A 17,989-nucleotide genomic window follows, 5' to 3' on the forward strand; every position below is an offset into this window, starting at 1 on the left:
TGTAAATTGGAAAAATATGAGGTGTTTGGACCTATCAGCTACGGACAATTGGATTGACTAATTGTCACTACCATTGCCAAACCGCCATAAATGGGTTCGGTTTATGTTCAATTTTGGGGTTGAATGGGCTTGGAATTGAAGATATCAATCCAATAAATAAAAAAATGGTTAATTGGGCTTCTACGGATTTGTTTTAAAAGGCCTATAAATTCGTCCCAAACATTAATCTGAATCTTGGTTTTTCTCTGTAAGTCATATTCTCTCACATTACTTTAGTCTAAAGAAGCTGGCAAAATTGCACTGTAGAAATGAACAGTGTTTTGAACCACATTTCAGTTTATTTACAAGATTACCACTCAGGCGCTTTTAACCAACTTTCTGGCTTCGTTTCCACTTTCTCAAACCCTAGCAGCCACAACACCATCTCTGGAATAGCATCGGCACCTGCTTCCTAAAACCAAAACCACACAAACTCAGCTTCATTTCTGTAACTCGACAGCTTCGATGAGATGAAGGAGAAGAGCAGAGAGATGGGCTCGAGTCGGCGGGCGGAATAGATCTTCAGGGATTACAGTGGTCGGAGAACCAACGCCGTCCACGCTTTAACTAACGGTACTCCGATCTCTCTCTCTTTCTCTCTCTCTCTCTCTCTCCTCCGTTTCTCTCTCTTAATTTCCTTTTGGTTTTGGAAATCTCTGACCTTTTGGGTGATGTTGCTTTCTCATGTGGACAGAGAGAGAGAGGTCGAGCAAGGTTTCGTTGATTTCAGTCAACTTGGGCTACCCCCATCGTCCGGTAAGGTATCAATCTCTTCCTATCCTCACGCTTCTCTGGTTTTCGCTTTGATTTTTTTATGCAAGGTTTGAGATTTCTTTAATCATACAATCAGCTTGCCCTCAATTATTCTTTCACTATATTTGACTGTTGTAGTCCTCTTTTAGCTACTCAAATTACACAATAAAAATCCCAAGAAAAATTCTCTCACACTGTAATTTCCCTCAGATCCCTCGGTGATCCCTTCTCTCGCTTATGTCGTCTTTCGCATCAGGAAGGCCCGTGCGTGGTTTTTTGGGTGGGGATTTCAGATTTCAAGCGGGAGAGAGGCTGTGCTTCGTTACGATCGGGCCAAGCTTCTATCTGCAAATCGAGGCCCCAGTGAAGCATAAGCATTACAGGCCTGCGGTGAGTTCTAGGTCACCTCCTCCTTCTCCTATAAGCTTTCCTATATACATCAATATTAAAAGAACAATTTCCAATATTTAATTTCACCATTTTCTCACACTTCCCGTTGATTGTCCGTTGAATTTGCAGGGAAAGAAGAAGGAAGGAAATGCCGCTAGGTACGTCACCAGGTCACAAGTTGTCAAGCAGCTTCAAGTCAGTCTTCCCCTCTTCAGGTCTGTCTCTGGTATTCAAGTTGTAATTTCTGTATTTTCACATGATTTATGTAATTTATGTTAATCTAGGGTTTAGGGTTTGTGCATTATTCGGATTTGGCGTTAGTTGCTGTTATCCAGATTTTGTATCTTTATGTGGAAATGAGTCGTAGCTGGTAAATGAGAAGCAGAGTAAGCAAATTACGGAGATACCTCCAGAAGAGTATAAAATGCCCCTGGTATGGATTGAGTTGGAAATGGCTGGTGAGGGTAAAATAATGTATGTTCCTTTTACCCTTTTGTTATTTGTGGATAAAATAATGTATGTTCCTATCATGGTTTCTTTTTATTCTCCAAAAATAGATTTTTAATACGCTGTTTACTGAAATTTCAGTCCTTGGAGTGAAGCTCCTTATAAGGATGCTGCAGGGAGAACGGCATCTGGGAATTTACCTCTTAATGCATTTTTGTCTGAGGTATCTTCGTTTTCATTGCTACCCTGTTTAAATTAGCTTACATATGCTCTTCATGAATTTTTTTTTCCATTTATTTTGGATGATATACATGTTTCCATTTTTTCTTTGTGTAAAGAATCTCCTTAGCCAATTGTAAATTGTAATTATATCTTTGTTTTTTTGTGATTCCAGTGGGCCCTCATGACACTGTTAAATCCAAACCGAAGTTTGGCGAATTTGATATATGTTGGATACAATGGCAGTCCTGCTTCAGCTATCCATGTTACTAGAAGAAGATCAGTAGATCGTAAAACGCAAAAAACAGAAAGAAATGTTAGCTGCTTCGTTTTTGGTCCTAAAAATGCAGGAAAATCCCCTCTTTTAAATTCATTCATAGGAAGGTATGGCTTTCCCCCTTCACTATACTCAACATAGTTAATTAGTTCCGTATATTATAAATGTGAAGAGAAAGGGTACTACCATACCTAATCCCATTTTCTGAATATTTGGTATAACAAAATTTATTGGGTGATAACTTCCTAGCTCTCGGACGCTGTTATAGTTCTACACAAATGAACTATTTTGCTCCTGAAACTACCCAATTTTCTTTTCTTTTTTCTTTTCAAACTGAGACAAAGCTCACCGTGTCTGCTATCCCTTTCCTGTTTGACTCTGGTCTATCGTCCATTTTAGAAAATATTTGTGGTGACTGTAGATTTATTCTTTCATTTGGCTTTGTTAATTTGTTGTTGCCAATTTTGACCTCAGGCCTTTCTCAAAGAGCGAGACTATACCTACTGGTGAGCGTTATGCAGTGAATGTCATTAACCAGATTGGGGTGAGTACTATCATATATAACACTTTTTGCTTTGAGAAAGGTAACGGGTAAGGGAGGTATGGGTATGGGTTTTTAGGGAGGTGGTCTGGTGTCAGTGCCTTCACGGGGTGCAGGTGTGATATGGGGGAGAGAGGGGAGGGGGCTGGTTGCAGAGAGTGGGGGTGTGATTTGGGGGAGATAGGAGAGGGGGTTGGTTGCAGAGAGAATGTGACGGCGGGTGCACGATTAGGGGGACAGAAAGAGAGTTGATTGGGTACAAGATTTGAGGGTAGGGTTGAGGGAATGAGTGTGTTAGCTGCAGAGAGATGGTGGGGTTGAGTTAGTATCTCTCCCTTTTTGTCGCTTCTCTCTTCCTCCATCTATGGCATCTTTGTTTTGGGGTCAAAATATGTTCGCTTTTACATAGAAATTTGAGTGGTTTATTCATTTATTTGGGTTTTTGTAGCTGATGCATATTAGGTTTTGTGTTTCTGGGTTTTATCACTAATTGTCAATTGGATTTTCTGGTTTCAAAAATAGGTGGAGGCATCGACTAATCAGCTGGCTGATCAGCAGATGCCAGTGTATAATCTTGCATCGAAGATTCTTTGTCGGGTTATCAATGTATCATTGAAGGTAGTATGGTGACTGCTCTTATAAAGAAAACTAAGAATTTTGGATTTAATTGTTTAGCTGCTTCTTTTGTACTCAAGTTATTGGGCTTTGCGAGGGAATAATATGTTTCTTTCAGCTGAATTATAGGCTGAACCAGACACTGATGAAGTATTTTCACAAGTCACTTTACTTCCCGAATCAAATGTAAGTTGGCTTGAGGATTCTGATTTATTGTGGGCGGGTAAAACTGATTATGGGTTGCGATTCTGATGGTTTGATGTTATAAATTTTAGCAAGATGAGAATGCAGTGGAGAAGGAAATAACATAGGGCGCGCGTCCTTAAACAGGAAAAGACTTTGGTTAGGCAAAGCCAAATTAAGGAAGAGAATAGGTAGAGGCTAAAACATAATCAAGTGGAAATTTTAGGTACAAAATGGGCAGTGAGTCAAGAAATTATACAATGGTGTCCAACTACTTTCCACCACGGCCACTTTAAAAGACTTAGTTCTTTTTCCAAGTGAAGAAATAAAATGGCACTTGAATCGTAGAAATATTAACATCTAGACTCAAATGAAAAGAACTGCATATTTGAAAGGAAAAAAACACACCAGCACACACTTGAAAATAGCTGGAAATATTGGCAAACCTCACAATGTATATGCACGCTTTAGTGATATTTATAATGAGGATATTTATATTAGCAAACCTCACTTATGCCCTGTACACATTCTACTGTTTAATTAATGAAGAAAACGATTCTCAATGTCTAGCTATTCATTTATTATCTTCAATGATTTGGAAACCTGCTACTATAGTTTTCAGAATGGTTATGTCACACCCTGCTATTCTTCTTGTCACAATGGGGAAGGTTTGCATGGTTGTCACTCTTCGAACAGGTTAGTGGGTTTCTCTGGATTTTCGTTTTTCTCTATTGGGTTTCGATTAGTTCTCAAGTTTTTGCGTTTCTTGATTTGCTTTTCGCATTTGAACATACAGTTTTTATTTCCTCATGAATCTGATCTGCCTTTTTCAAAGATTTCTCTGGTTAGAACTTCAATCTACAAGCTTTGTGGCTAATCAGAAGCTACCGTATTTGGATTTTGCTGGTAAGCATAAAATTATATATATATATATATATATATATTCATTAAGTTTGTATAATTACATGGGTGTTCTTTGAGTGCTATGTACATATTTCCTAAAAGAAACTGATTTCTCACACTATTTTCTTATTCTGCACCTTTGTTGAATTTTTGTCCTTTTATTTATTTATTTATTCAATTCAAATGACCAAAATAAACACGAGTGTATATGGAGAATAATGAGTATGCGGAAATCAGTATCATTTGCTAAAATGTTTATCTTTATAGCTCATGGTATATATGAGTTTTGTTGTTGTTGCTTTTCTTGCCTTTGCATGTTCTGCTCTGAAATTTATAAATACATAGAATATTGTAATTGAAAGAAAAATAACTTTGGACCGAATTCTACATACTCAATTTGACAGAAAGAAGGTTTCGAATCGGACTATTGGAAGACAAAATGGTTATAATTGTTATGACAGGATTGAGCATGGTATCTTTAATTATGCAGATGACCATCTGTTTTACTTTGATTAATTTCGTTGGTCAGTGCATATCATCGATAATGTATTTAATAAATGATGTGGAAACAGTGTCTGGCTTCAATACTACAAGTGTATTATCCGTTAGATTCGACAATTATTAAATCTTTTAGTGTAAATTTTAACCATTTATTTCCCGTATCATTCAATATTATTGAAGTACTTTCTCTAGAAACCTGCTAGAAAAAAAAATTGATGTAGAAACCTGTGAAAAGCTCAATGCAAGCATCTCAACTCAATTACTACAAACCCTATTCAAGGTGAAAGCTGTTGTACACTATGGAATTGCAGGAAATGCAGATCCCCAACTCCAAATTGGAGATGTCACCATCCCTCAATTTTGGCCTCATACAGGCCTTTGGAATTGGCAGGTATAAAACACTAATTTTCTTTAGAAAATTGGCTTTTGTTTGGTAATCTTTTTTTAATCCCAGTTAATTGAATATCCAATTAATAGAAAAATGTATTTGTACCAAATGCCATTTCAATTGAATGGTTGGTGTATTTGTTCCAAACGACATTCGAATTAGATGATTGGTTTATTTGTTCCAAACCCCAATATAATAGTATTTGTATTTCTGCCCATTTATGGATGATTGCTGTAGCTGCTATGATTGTCAGATTGTGTATGTTGGCTATTGCTTAACTGAGCAAATAAAGTCAGCAAAAAAGTAGATGCTATGTTAGTGTATGTCAATGGGGAGTGTAGCTATGAAATATATGATTACATTGATCAAGGATGATGAGTATAACAGAGTCCTAACTGAGCAATGTATGTTAGTGACTCAGTGTAGATGCTATCCTTTGAATTTAGTGAGTTCTTTTGGGCAAGGGTTAACAAGTTTTTTTTTGTTGAATTTCTCTTGCTTCATTTAATTTTTTTAGATGTACAAGAGTAGAAGCCTTCCGTGCAGAAGCTTTACATCCTCCCTCAACAATTTGTGTGTCTTTCTGTCAAAATTATTCATTTCTTCCTGTATTACAGTTTCAAAAAGGATTTCCATATTGTCCCCAGTCAACCCGAGGGTTCTATTTGATTTCTAAGAATTGTGGGAAAGAACGGGCAAATGCATCTAGACGGGTGGTTTGGTGGTTAGGAGACTTGGAGGGCCAATGGAGGCAGTCTATTCTTCCCATATTTTCTTTTTTAGGTTAGTATATGCAGCTTTAAAGAAATGACGTTATATCATCGCAATCTCATTGCTCGATTTTATTCAGCGTTGGTTTTGACATGATAGTATCCTGTTAACTATCCTATGGAACAAATTCACAATTTCTCATATTTAGACTCAAATGCTAATAAATTATGAGTGGTTTTTAATCTTTTGATGATCTGGCATCCAGTTTGTAGAATTCTCTTATGCCGGGTTTTATCTTTCTTATGTTGTTTTTTTTTTTTTAAATTAATTTTTTTGGAATTTTCAGAATTTTGGGTTGTTGGAGGCAGAAGTTGGTTGCTTTGCTTGACATGATGAGGTATATAATTATACACCCAAGTGACTTTGATCTTTATGTTTTTAATAATTGAGAAAGAGTAGTGTTAATAATTGAGAAATCTGTGTTAGACATGTTTACATGACAACTTCATCTTTGAGATTTGTTTGGTTTTGAAATCCCATCAAAAGCAAGGGTTTTTGTGCGATTGATTTTGTGAGGGAGATAAGGCACGACCTTCTAATTTGGTTTTTTCTCCCTCATTGTTCAAATTCCTTCTAAATCTTGCAATTTGCCTTTCTAAATTAGCTTAAGAAATATTTCGTTAATTTGATCATTGAGATTGGTTCTGAAACTCCAATTTGTTTGAGCAATGACAAATTGGGATTGGTTTTTAAATTCCCCATTGAAAAATACATAGCAATTTCAGCTACTGTTTGTTAAGCAAATACATAGCTAATAATTAATGTCTGTTTACTCTCAAAAAACCTTTCCCAAATCCTCAAATGCATAGCTAATTCAATTAAACGCACATTTGATTGATGCAATCAATGTCAGATATTCCTTGGGAGTAAGCATTGTTCAAATTTAATTGCAAATGGCAGCTGAAATTATCTTATTTATTACCACTATTGATTTGGATCTGTAATACACAATGTTTAGATCATTTGATCAGTACTTACTTTAGTTTAATACTGGCAGTTTGGCTGTGATCGAATTGATCCTGTCTCGAATAGTGTGGCATGTGAGATGATAACAGACTAATAGAGGAAAAGGAGTTGATGCATCTGTGTTTGATTTACAAATTTTGGCAGGTCCTGGCCATTTTTTTGGTTTCCCTGGTGATATATATCTATCTTCATAACCAAATAGCGATAACTTCGAGTTTCTAGATGTTTTGATGTGTTTTGAGTCCTGCATTTTTGTAACGTCTGTGCAAGTTGTCACTAAAATCTTTTGGTTTCTGGCTACTTTAGTTTTTCAGCATTGTATTGTAGTTTTTAATTTATCTTTGTTGGGTAGAGGGCATGTGCTGTGGGTTTTGGTGTTTAGCGAATATTCTGAGCTTCATTACTATTTTAATGTTTCCTGTCTGCCCTACAATGAAATGAACATTACAATAACCAATATAACAATAAAATCAGTCACAGATTCCAAGCATAATGCATCAAAAGTGCGCTGAAACATAATTCTAAATAAAACGCAGTTAAGCAAAAACAGGGTAGATAAGCATATTGTGAGATGACCGATTCCAGAATGCATTTTAACAGCTTTATCCAGGTGGTAATTGAGAACATTATCAAGTATAAATGACTGGTCATCAGCTGGCAGTGCATCCCCATCATTGTACCCAAGCACCAAGCAAAGATGTCTCAATATGATTCGTTAGTTAGTTTTCATGACACAATTTCAATTTCTTTGCTTTCTTTGGAAATTTGTGCGTTTATCTTTGTTTTTTTGGGTTTGCTGATTTTCATGTGCTTTGTATTCATGATTGTTTATTTTGTAAAGGAAATGCGGGATATGATAGAGATGCAAGCAAATTTCTAATCTTTGTCTATCCGGTTTTCACTTTGTTTAATTTGATCTAATTTAGCCTCCTTTTCGTTGCTTTTAAGGAAACCAAATTAAATCTGCCTTTCGATCTTTGTATGTCATGCTTATGTTCTCCTTTATTGGGAGACTGATTTACTGTTTAAAATTGGTTACATTCTCTTATAGTTGCCCTTTTTGTTGGTTCTGAGAAAACAAAGTGGATTTCTATATCATGCTTACGTTGAAATGTTATACCTACCAAAACCATATGTTGAAATGTTGGATAGGTAAACATTTTTGTTCTACTTTTAGGACTTCATTAACCGTTTGGAAGCGCAGCCAACGATTCGAGAGCAGAAGGGGAGCAAGCATGTGAGGTAATTTTTTATGTTGAATTAAGTGGTTCTGAATTCAGTCGAACATTTGTGTGCAAGTTTGGTTTCTATATCTATCGCGATTCATGTTTGCAGTGATAGTATTGTAACATCAAATCCTAAAATGTATTGTGTCAAGAACCAATAAAAGGAATGTAATGTGTAAGTGCGTTTGATTATTCAAATGCAAAATTTTTAATTTTTAGAACGAGAGTTGCAATTAAAATTAACGGAGTGCTGAGCAGAAGTTTAATTAATTCAGTGTTGATAAATGATTGAAGGTTGCTCTATGATTCTATTACTGTTTTGATAAGTATAAGTTTAGATAACGAAGGGGATAGAATGAAAATGAAAGCTTAGTATCTGGTGAATAATATGTTGGCATGTGTGTGTGTTCTCTTCAGGAGAATCGGTTGATGTTTTTAATTGTATAATTTATTTTCCTTGGTCACAATTTACGTCCGATTGCTTGCCTTCCCATAGATGGGTTAAGTTGGACATCCAAAAGAATTTGTTTGCATAAGAACTTTTTTTCTTTTTCTTTTCGCTGTGATCTGTTTTGTTAAAGGTGATGATAAAGATTTATCAATATTGTTTGTTCGGAGTTAGGTGGAAATTGGGAGGGAGTAAATTGTGATTCTAAACAGGACCATCGTGAGATATTCTTTTAAACTATGATTTATTTTCTTTGCTATAGTGCGGAAGACTTGGCTGCTTGAACAAGAACGACTGCTGCAGGGCGTTCTACATGTTTTTGGCTTTAAACATTTTTGCTTCAAGACTTAGCTGCTTGAACAAGAACGAAACACCATCTTAACTGCAAGGCAAAATATGTGTGGACTGCATGTTACTTCTGTTTCTTACGGAAACAGGTGTCCTGCATGTGTTTTTGCTTTGCACGTTTGTGCTTGAAAACTTAGATGCTAGAATAAGAACGAAACAGTTTTTATGTTGCCTAACCTAGAGGATGTATATTTTGCCACATTGACTACAACGGCAAGATTTGTGTGTACTGTATGTTACTTCTGTTTATTAGGGAACCAAAATGTTCAGTTTCATCCTGTTCATTGTACAATGTCTTTTCATGTTAGCTCAGTTGAATGTATATAAAAACGAAGCTGCATATCTTACGGACCTCATTCACTCATCTATCCCTTTCTTCATTTATGATTGCGTTGAATTTATTCAGGTAAAATGTTTCTTATTCATGCAGTTCAGGGTGATGCATTCAAGTCCCGCAGCAACGCGCGGGCACATTTTCTAGTAACACTCTAAAACTATAAATATGTGTCACATGAGTGACATCACTCAATTTCTTTTACTCCATTCATAAAAATGTCAAAGTGTGTTGGCCATATGCCAAATACTAACTCTGTCATTTTAGTAAACCTAAGTCTCTCTTTCACTAGAGCCATCGATAATCAACCTCGTTTCGTATTCCCAATGTCTAGTTCGGTCGTAAGTCTCATTACATGAAACTTCTATAGCATGATGGTTTATTATATATTTGGTAAACAAGGATAAGATAAATAAGAAATAAGACTCAGATCAACTACCCTTAGTGAAACTCACATTACTTGTCTATAGAGTATTTGAATAGTGATCTTAAATTCAGGACACTTACTTCTAGTTCCTTAGGTTTTAGAGCTAGTTTGGTATTGCTGTGTTTTGAAAAAAAAACTGTTTCTGTTGTGCTGTGAGAATAAGCAGCTGTGAAATAAAGCAGCAGAGTGTTTGGTAAACTTTTTTGTAAAAATGCTATTGGGGAAAAAAAAAAAAAAAAAAAGCAGTATTATACTGTTTGGTAAACTCTATGTAAAACAGATGTGAAAAAAAACCGGTTTTTCAAAGCTAGATTTTGCAACTTCTTGTTTTTGGTTTTTTTTTTTCACCCAAAACTGTGAAAAAAAAGCTGAAGCTGAATGTTTACCAAGCACAAAAACAGCCCAGCTTTTTTTGATACCAAACTTTTTTTAGAATCACCTCATTACCAAATCAGGCCTTAGTAGATGCCAAAAAGTCGAGAATCACTATAATTTCTAACAAACAAAATATGGGGTTAATACAAAATCCGACTTCCACTCCAAAACCTTGCAGACTCTAACCCATTGAATTTGCTTCGACAACTGAAACCATGTAAGGTAAAGGATTACCATTTAGGTTGGTGGGTTAGCATGGATTGGTATTGGACTGGATTAATTGGATGAGGCTTGACTGGATTCATGTCCATTGATTGGTACTCACTAGCCAGCAGGACTCGACTGGCTCTGGTTATTATTATTTTGTTAAATATTAAACTTTCAATGTTTTCAATATAAAACAAAAACTTTTAATAAATTTAATCAGAAAAAAAAAAAAATTAAGGAAACAAAACTAAAAATAAAAAATAAAAGATTAAAAACAACAAAGAGGCACAAGGCTGGTCTTCCTAAAAAAAATAAAAAGATTGAAAACAGAGGCACAACGCAGGTCTTCTCTCTGCAACAACACCATCAACGACCCGTGACCCACATCTTAAAAATCAGACCTCTAATTCACCAGAAGAAAGGAGATGAGAGAATTGCGTGAAACGAATAGGTGAGCTCGCCCGAGTTGGCACCGAAATTGAGAAAGAACATTGGAATTTGCTGCCATAATAGAGAAAGAAGAGACGACGCTCACGAAGGCTGAGGGGATCAGCTTCATAACCCAAGGTTGTGTTATTGTCTCAAATACCGAACTCTAAATCCAGTAAGTGATACAATTTAGCTCATCAAACATGGGCTAAGTTCCAAGTTCAATATGAAAAAAGATAACTTGCCCTAGTCAGCCCACCAAACGACCGCTTAGGGTTTGGCTAGGGTTTAATTTGTAACTTGGGCACCTTGTTGGGATTCAATATGTCATATTAAGACCATCTTCAACTTTTGGTCTAAAACCTAAAATTTTTAACCATCTTCATCTTTCTGGCCTAAAATTTTAGCCCCAGATTATTAAAGAATGAATTTAAATTAATTTTTTTTTTCTTAAAGTAACTTTTTTAAAATAAAAAATTATGTAGACTATCCTAATTTAATTTTATGAATATTTTAACCTAAAAATATTTAGATTCTGACAAACCGACACCATGAAACTCGTTAAACACTATAAAAAAAATATGAAACAAATGAAAGATTTATTTTTTTTAATTATTCTACCTGTTAGATTTAAAAGTGGAAATCGAAGTTTTAGCCCAGGATTGGAGAAGGCCTAAAGTCAACATACCTAAAAGCTCTTTAGAACCCCTCTTTTACAAAGCAAGTTTTGTAAGGACCATGTTTTATCCATGAATTCTTAACATACCTTAAACTCTTGTAATTAATATAATGTCTCAGTTGCACCTTGTATGATGAGATAAGTGTTATGGATTTAGATAGTGCACAATCTGTTCGTTATATAGTTGTCACGTAGTGTCACCGATTGCAAAAAAATCTCACCAAAAATTAGGCATGATGGCACGTGATTCATAGGTTGTATTATCCAAATCTTTCCCCTCATATACAAATCACTTACCAAACTCAATATATTCTTAAACCTTAAGGATGACAAACATAGTAGGGAATTAACGGGCCCGAATCCTTCCCATCATATTTACAATCACTCCTACTACCCCACTGAAATTTCAAATCAAATCAAGTATCAAAGTGGCTAAGAATGCTATGTCCTCAAGGCGTCATAATGACTTATCTTTCTGGTAAGTCTGTCCTCTGTGTTAGGCCCATTTCAGTTAGCTGCCACAGGCCCACAAACCTACCTGGCATTTTGATTTTGCAATCTTCTCATTTAGACATTTATTCTGCTTTTTCGACTATTCTTCTCATCATACAATATTACACGATAATTCGATCCATTTATTTTCTAGGTCATCATTAAAAGATCATCCTTTTATTTTTATTTTTTTTCTTTTTAAATAAATTGAATCTAAAATCGATTGTATAACATTTATTTAATAAATAGACGAATCATATTTTTCATTTAAACACTTAAATCTTAAAAATGCTAATTGAACTGTTAAACGATTTTATACTTGATTATTTTTTTCAGATTTGATCCTTAAAAGGTGACTTAGAAATTAGATAACTCTAATCATCAAACAACATTACATGATGAAAATGGAAACCAAGAAAATAAAATAAAAAGATTTGAATGTGAGAGTTGCTAACACCCCTTTTCTCTTAAATCAATGTACCTAATTGCGCACTTTTCAAGTATTTTAGTTCCATTATTTAGTGCAGACAAGATTCTAAATTACGCATGTCAATGAACCTTACGTAGAGTCCCCGTCCAGAAAGAAAATGGTCATATATATGAATGGTCGGTACAACCGTACAAGGCACACTTCACTTTATCTCAGATTTTGGGCTTTCCGAAAAAATAAGAGTTAGTAACCATTTGTATTTGCAAGGGGTTTTTTAATACAAATGGTTTTTTACTTCAATGATGAAAATGAGCTGAGTTCTTACATAACATAAGAGTTCGAATTCCTTCGGTAATTAATCTAACATCTAATCTAATAAAATCTATCATTTTTTACCAAAAAGAAAAAAAAACTATTTGTATTTTTATCCAATTTGTGAATGCCACTTCAGCAAATAGGGTTTGGCATTGTCCTCCGTTCTGTAAATTCACAACAACCAAAATAATAATAGTAATAATAAAATAAAATCCATCACTTTGAGCTACAAATCTTAGGTATCTGCGTTTTCTGCATCTAAAGGCACTTGGTATTTGGTATATTCATGAACAATTGAGGGAGTTTAAAAATAGAAAATAAAATAATAAATAAATAAATAAAAAGAGTATTCCTTGAATTACTTTGAAAATTTGTATATAATTCCGATAAGGTTGAGTTGGATATGGGTTGGATTGGATTGGACAATTGCCATGCAATTTGCACGTCATGGCTTAGGACAGCGAGGTTCGTAAAAGGTCCAACAATGCATTACGTATACGAAGACAAAGTTTAGCGACGCCTTTTGGACTATAAGCCACTAAATTTCAATGTAAATTGCGTCACGTTGTTAATTTTGTCAATTGTTTCTTCAAATTGAACGTTCTTACGTTTATTTTGTAGCAGCATTTGAGTTTGTTGCATGTGTGTTTGAATTTCAATTCCTCCTATAAGAATTTCAAGTATTTACTAATTATAATTGTCAGTATGGAATTTATTTTGAAATAAGAAAAAATTGAGACAGAATTCACGGTTGAGAGATATTGGCGCTAACTGAAAGTTTAAAGGCTCAAAAATCAATAGAAATTCAGAAAACAAAATAGCATAAGGTTTAATATTCAGGAGACATTTGCTAAAGCTTTCCCTTCGTACCTAGGAAGAGTATCTAACATTTTATTCTAAACAACCACACACCTCTATTTTTTTTTATTAAATTTCAAATCATCCTATAAATTTGTAAGATTAATTTTTGCTGATTTTATCATCATCCCAAAATGTTCTTGCTAATAATGCTCAAAACTTGCAAGTTAACAAATTAAAACAATAACCATTGGTGGGCTTGGGATGTAGATTAAAATGAGAAGGACTCAAGATTTAAGTGGTTTAACCCTCAAAATTATACTATATCTACTGTGTCAAATGATTGATTTCAATACTACAAATTGTGATTGGCTAAGATATAGGCACCCAATGAACCTACGCAACCTTTCTCTCACCTTCCTAGCACTTAATGCGCCTTGGCATACTGACAACTTTTTACCCACTAGCTGAACCTTCTGCAGTGAAGTGACATTTGCCTAGTCGTAATCGCACACCTTTTCTGGATGAGGCACGTCGAGAACCTTGCTCGGCCTTGGTTAATAACCCCGCCTCCCCAGTCGGTACCTTTATGTCTCATCCTAGGCCTCTGCATTCAATTGCTAGTCGCCATGTTCTTAATTGACGTCTGAGTAGGCCTTGTCTTGAAACCTTGTGCCATAAAGTTGTCAGTCTGCCCACGTACTCCTAACGGTTAGAAAATACTTTATTCAGGCGATCAGGTTTGGCGCTCAGGAACATTTTCCTCTAAACCCCTTGGACCTTTGGCTTCTTAAGCTTGTTTGGTCCTTGATCTCACTTTGAGGTTTTCGTAGCCTCTCTTTTTAGCCTGCACCATTTTGTGCGCCCAAAAATAACCAGCATTACCACTTGCAATTAACATTTAGTTGATCAAATTAACCAAAAGCTTAAAGGAAAGTAAAGAAGCTTAAAGGAAAGAGGTAAAGCATGTAAACCAGTTTAATATCTTATAAAGAGCAATCATGATACATTTCAAAGATAAGCCCCTTGAATTGAAGAACCCAAAAAAAAAAAAAAACACAACTAATTTTAGAAACATTAAAAAGGAAACGCAAAGCTCAAAGTTGGGAACACAAAACAAAAGAAAAAAAAAAGAAAAAGAAAAAAAGAGTGCCTTTGAAGATTCAATCACACCCAGCCACCAGCAGCAGCAGCAGTCTTGATGAAAAGAAGTTTCTAAAAAGCTACTGATAAATATGTTTTCATTTTCCCAAGCTATACTTTACCAAGCCCCTACTCAAACTCGAATGTCCACTTTTGACAATAGGACTTGACATTGCTTGTGAAACAAAGCATTATATCCCAACCCCACCTCCCTCTCCACTCCATAATGCTAATCTTTCATCAACATTCACCAGTCAAATTTAGACAATGACTCCCACTCATTCTTCAACCTCTCCTACCAATGTCACCCACCTTCATGTTTTGTTTGAGGAGAAACCAACTCGGAAACTTTGATGCAAGAGGAGGAGGAACTAAACTCGGGACCTTCGATGCACGAGGGATTAGTCTTAATTACTAGCAAATATTCTTGGTCGTTTGAGTTACAAGTCATTTCGGATGTTGCAAGAAGTACTCTTAATCACTGACATCCAAACTCGAGAACTCAGATGCAAAATTGTTTGAGTTACAAGTCATTCTGCATTTCAAAAGGAAATTGGGAGAGTATAAATTATGTTTTTTTTATACAAATAATTCAACACCAAAATTTTGCTGCTAATTAAATACAAAAAACAAATGAAATATCACATTAAATCTACACCGTTAAATATTATAATTAATCAGACGATGTGAACGCCGCCGAAGCTGTGTTCGGAGGAGGAGGTTGAGATCGTGACCATGCCATTGCATTCAGAAACTGTGTCCTGCAAACTCATCAAAAGATGTGAGGTGCTGAAACTTGTTGAAGGCTTTGTTCTTGGCACGATTGGGACTTCAGCTTCACCCACCAGCATTTGGACCACACCTCTCATTGCCGGTCTACAATTTGGGTCAGGATGTGAGCAAGCCAGCCCTACCAACAACACATTCCTCATCTCCCCCTCATCAAATTGCCCCTCCAGTCTCGGGTCCGCCGCCGTCAACAGCCGCCCATCTCGGTGCAATCCCCACACCCACTCCACCAAGTTATTACACACACCAACTTTCCCAACCCCACTCACCTCCCTCTCAATTGGCCTCCTCCCACTCCCCACCTCCAGCACCACCGCCCCAAAGCTAAATACATCAGTCTTCTCAGTTGCCCTGCCTGTCAACAAATAATCCGGCGCCAGATAACCCATTGTCCCGGCCGCCACCGTGGCATCCGGGGACTTATTGTGCTCGATTTGCCTCGCCAAACCGAAATCCCCCAAACGGGCATTGAACCCTTCATCCAGCATTATATTGCTGGTCTTAATATCTCTATGGATCACCTGGTTTTCGCACTCTTGGTGCATATAGGACAAAGCAGAGGCAACTCCCAGTAGAATTTTACGCCTGTGAGGCCATGGCAGCGGCGTTCTTGCCTCGAACAGTGCTTTGTCCAGACTGCCATTCGGCATCAATTCATACACTAACAAAATTTCGCCCTTCTCGTGGCACCAACCTTGGAGCCTCACCAAATTCCGGTGCCTGAGAGTTCCAATTGTCGACAATTCCGACAAGAACTCGTTCTTCCCCTGACTGTTGTGGCTGCACCTCTTCACCGCAACAATGTCGCCCGTGTCGGATAATATGCCCTTATAGACTGTTCCGAAAGCGCCGTGCCCGATGATTCTGTTGGCATTGAAGCACTTGGTAGCTGCCTTGAGCTCCCTGTAAGTGAACTCCTTCGGCATTTTAATGATATCCGAAGCGATATTCGAATCCGATTTCTTGACTAGTTTGACTTTCTTGGAGTACACCCAGATCAAAACCCCGGCGAACAGAGCCAAAACGAAAGCGGAAGCGGTGACAACTCCGGCGACGGCTCCCGGACCTTCTCTGCAGAGATGGTTATGGCAGGAAGAAGACGACTTGCTGTTCTTCTGATTAGTACTGGTAGCATTACTAGAAGAAGACCCACTTGGCGGAATTGACGGCGGTGGAGATTTGACTGAACTGGCAGTTGGATTCATCAGAGTGGTGGTCGGCGGCGGCGGAGACCCGGATGGCGAAACAGGGGAATCGAACGACGAGCTGAAGCTCCACCACTCGACGCTGTGAATCTCCGTGCTTCCCTGGGTCGACCCGGAAAACCCAACGTACATAAAATCGCTTACGTACTGGCCCAGATCGAGAGAGAATGATAGAACCGGGTCTGTGGGTTTCAGATTCGAGTACGAAACCGAGACGTTGATGACCCCACTAGAGCCGTCGTACTCGATCCACGAGTTCACCAGATCGCCGCTCTTGAGATCGATGTCGACGGAACTCAGATCGCTGACACGTGTCGAAACCATGGAGTTCAGATCCAATCCGACGTGGTTCCCGTTGATGTCTTCGAACTCGACGTCCATGAGTGTGTCGAACTCGACGGCGACGAAATCCGACCTGGTATCGGGACCCGACTGTAGGCCGAGGGACCCGCCCGCTTCTCCAAGGGCGGAGTCGTCGGAAGAAATGAGGAAAGCGAGTCCGCCGCCGATGGAGGAGGGGTTAAGATTGGTGACGGAGAATGAGAAGAATGTGAAGAAGCTCGCCGGCAACGGGGAAGAGGGCTGGCGGAAGCGGATGGGTTTGGCGTATAAAACGCGGCCGGCGCCGGAGTTGGGAACGGTGAGGTCGCGGGTGAGCCGCACACTCCCATTGTTCAGGTGAGCATCGCCGATGAGCTTCAAGCTGCTCAATGTCAAGGTGCCGAAGTCAAATTCAGTGGTGGCCGCGAAGGCGAATACGGCTGCGTTCGGAATGCAAAGAACCAGAAAGTAAAGGAAGCAGTGACAATCCAACATTGTCAATGGCGACGAAGGAAACCCATCAGAAAATTTTCTGTGGTGTGTGTTGAGATGAAGAAGAAGAAGAAGATTGAAATGGAATGAATGAATCACGGGTTTGGGTTTCTAGACAGAGAAAGAGAGAGAGGAAAGAGGGGAGAGAGAGTGGGTGATGGGGAGTCGTATTCTTTGCCTTAAAACAGAACAAAGTGGAGGAAGCAAACAAGGAATATGAAGGAGAGGATACAGGACAGTATCCAGAGGTGACAAGTGGAACAACAGTGCGCCACGTGTCCTTTTGCAACGGTTATTTTTTCGGTGGTGATAAGAGTAAAGAGTAATAGATAAAGGGCGTTCTGGATAAATATTTAAATGTGATTATGATACGTTATGTGTTATTATATAAATAATGAAAAATTTAATTTTTTAAATTATTAATTTTATTATTATACATATTTTATTATTTATATAATGATACGTAAGATATTATTCCGTATTCTCGTCGCATTAAATAAAATCTTTCGAATATTGGCTTTCTGGCTTTTACGGAAAA

At 37.4% G+C, this 17,989-nt stretch overlaps 2 protein-coding genes across 19 annotated transcripts; one reads left to right on the top strand and one right to left on the bottom strand.

Annotated features, from left to right (window-relative positions):
• Positions 1-380: 380 nt before the first annotated feature.
• Positions 381-9,379, top strand: LOC137745043 (mitochondrial Rho GTPase 1-like). Of its 18 annotated transcripts, XR_011069650.1 has the most exons (18): positions 381-612; positions 734-800; positions 1,003-1,182; positions 1,312-1,397; positions 1,467-1,656; positions 1,771-1,852; positions 2,024-2,232; positions 2,600-2,669; positions 3,189-3,284; positions 3,400-3,467; positions 4,080-4,160; positions 4,261-4,370; positions 5,180-5,259; positions 5,874-6,039; positions 6,314-6,364; positions 7,025-7,711; positions 8,171-8,235; positions 8,930-9,379. XR_011069650.1 is itself a non-coding variant. In XM_068484900.1 (15 exons), the coding sequence occupies exons 5-15, from the start codon at positions 1,607-1,609 to the stop codon at positions 8,949-8,951; spliced, it is 933 nt and encodes a 310-aa protein (XP_068341001.1). In that variant the 5' UTR covers positions 381-612; positions 734-800; positions 1,003-1,182; positions 1,312-1,397; positions 1,467-1,606; the 3' UTR covers positions 8,952-9,379. The 18 variants fall into 18 exon arrangements, 2 of the variants coding, with proteins under 2 accessions (XP_068341001.1, XP_068341002.1); XR_011069644.1 differs by lacking the exon at positions 7,025-7,711 and having other exon boundaries at positions 1,003-1,193; XR_011069652.1 differs by lacking the exon at positions 7,025-7,711 and having other exon boundaries at positions 1,003-1,193; positions 1,518-1,656.
• A 5,824-nt stretch (positions 9,380-15,203) lies between these two features.
• LOC137745808 (L-type lectin-domain containing receptor kinase VIII.1-like) lies at positions 15,204-17,717 on the bottom strand. Its single transcript, XM_068485819.1, has one exon. It carries the CDS (start codon positions 17,452-17,454, stop codon positions 15,322-15,324), a length of 2,133 nt encoding a protein of 710 aa, XP_068341920.1. The 5' UTR covers positions 17,455-17,717; the 3' UTR covers positions 15,204-15,321.
• Positions 17,718-17,989: the final 272 nt, after the last annotated feature.

The sequence above is a fragment of the Pyrus communis genome, chromosome 9 (assembly GCF_963583255.1).
Source record: "Pyrus communis chromosome 9, drPyrComm1.1, whole genome shotgun sequence".
Lineage (NCBI taxonomy): Eukaryota > Viridiplantae > Streptophyta > Magnoliopsida > Rosales > Rosaceae > Pyrus > Pyrus communis.

Bases quoted from the DNA above. Each gene is read 5' to 3' on its own strand.
- LOC137745043 (XM_068484900.1), top strand. From the start codon at position 1,607: ATGCCCCTGGTATGGATTGAGTTGGAAATGGCTGGTGAGGGTAAAATA. The intron at 4,371-5,179 runs GTAAGCATAAAA...ATGGAATTGCAG, and splicing joins ACCGTATTTGGATTTTGCTG to GAAATGCAGATCCCCAACTC. The intron at 5,260-8,170 runs GTATAAAACACT...TTCTACTTTTAG, and splicing joins CAGGCCTTTGGAATTGGCAG to GACTTCATTAACCGTTTGGA.
- LOC137745808 (XM_068485819.1), bottom strand. From the start codon at position 17,454: ATGTTGGATTGTCACTGCTTCCTTTACTTTCTGGTTCTTTGCATTCCG.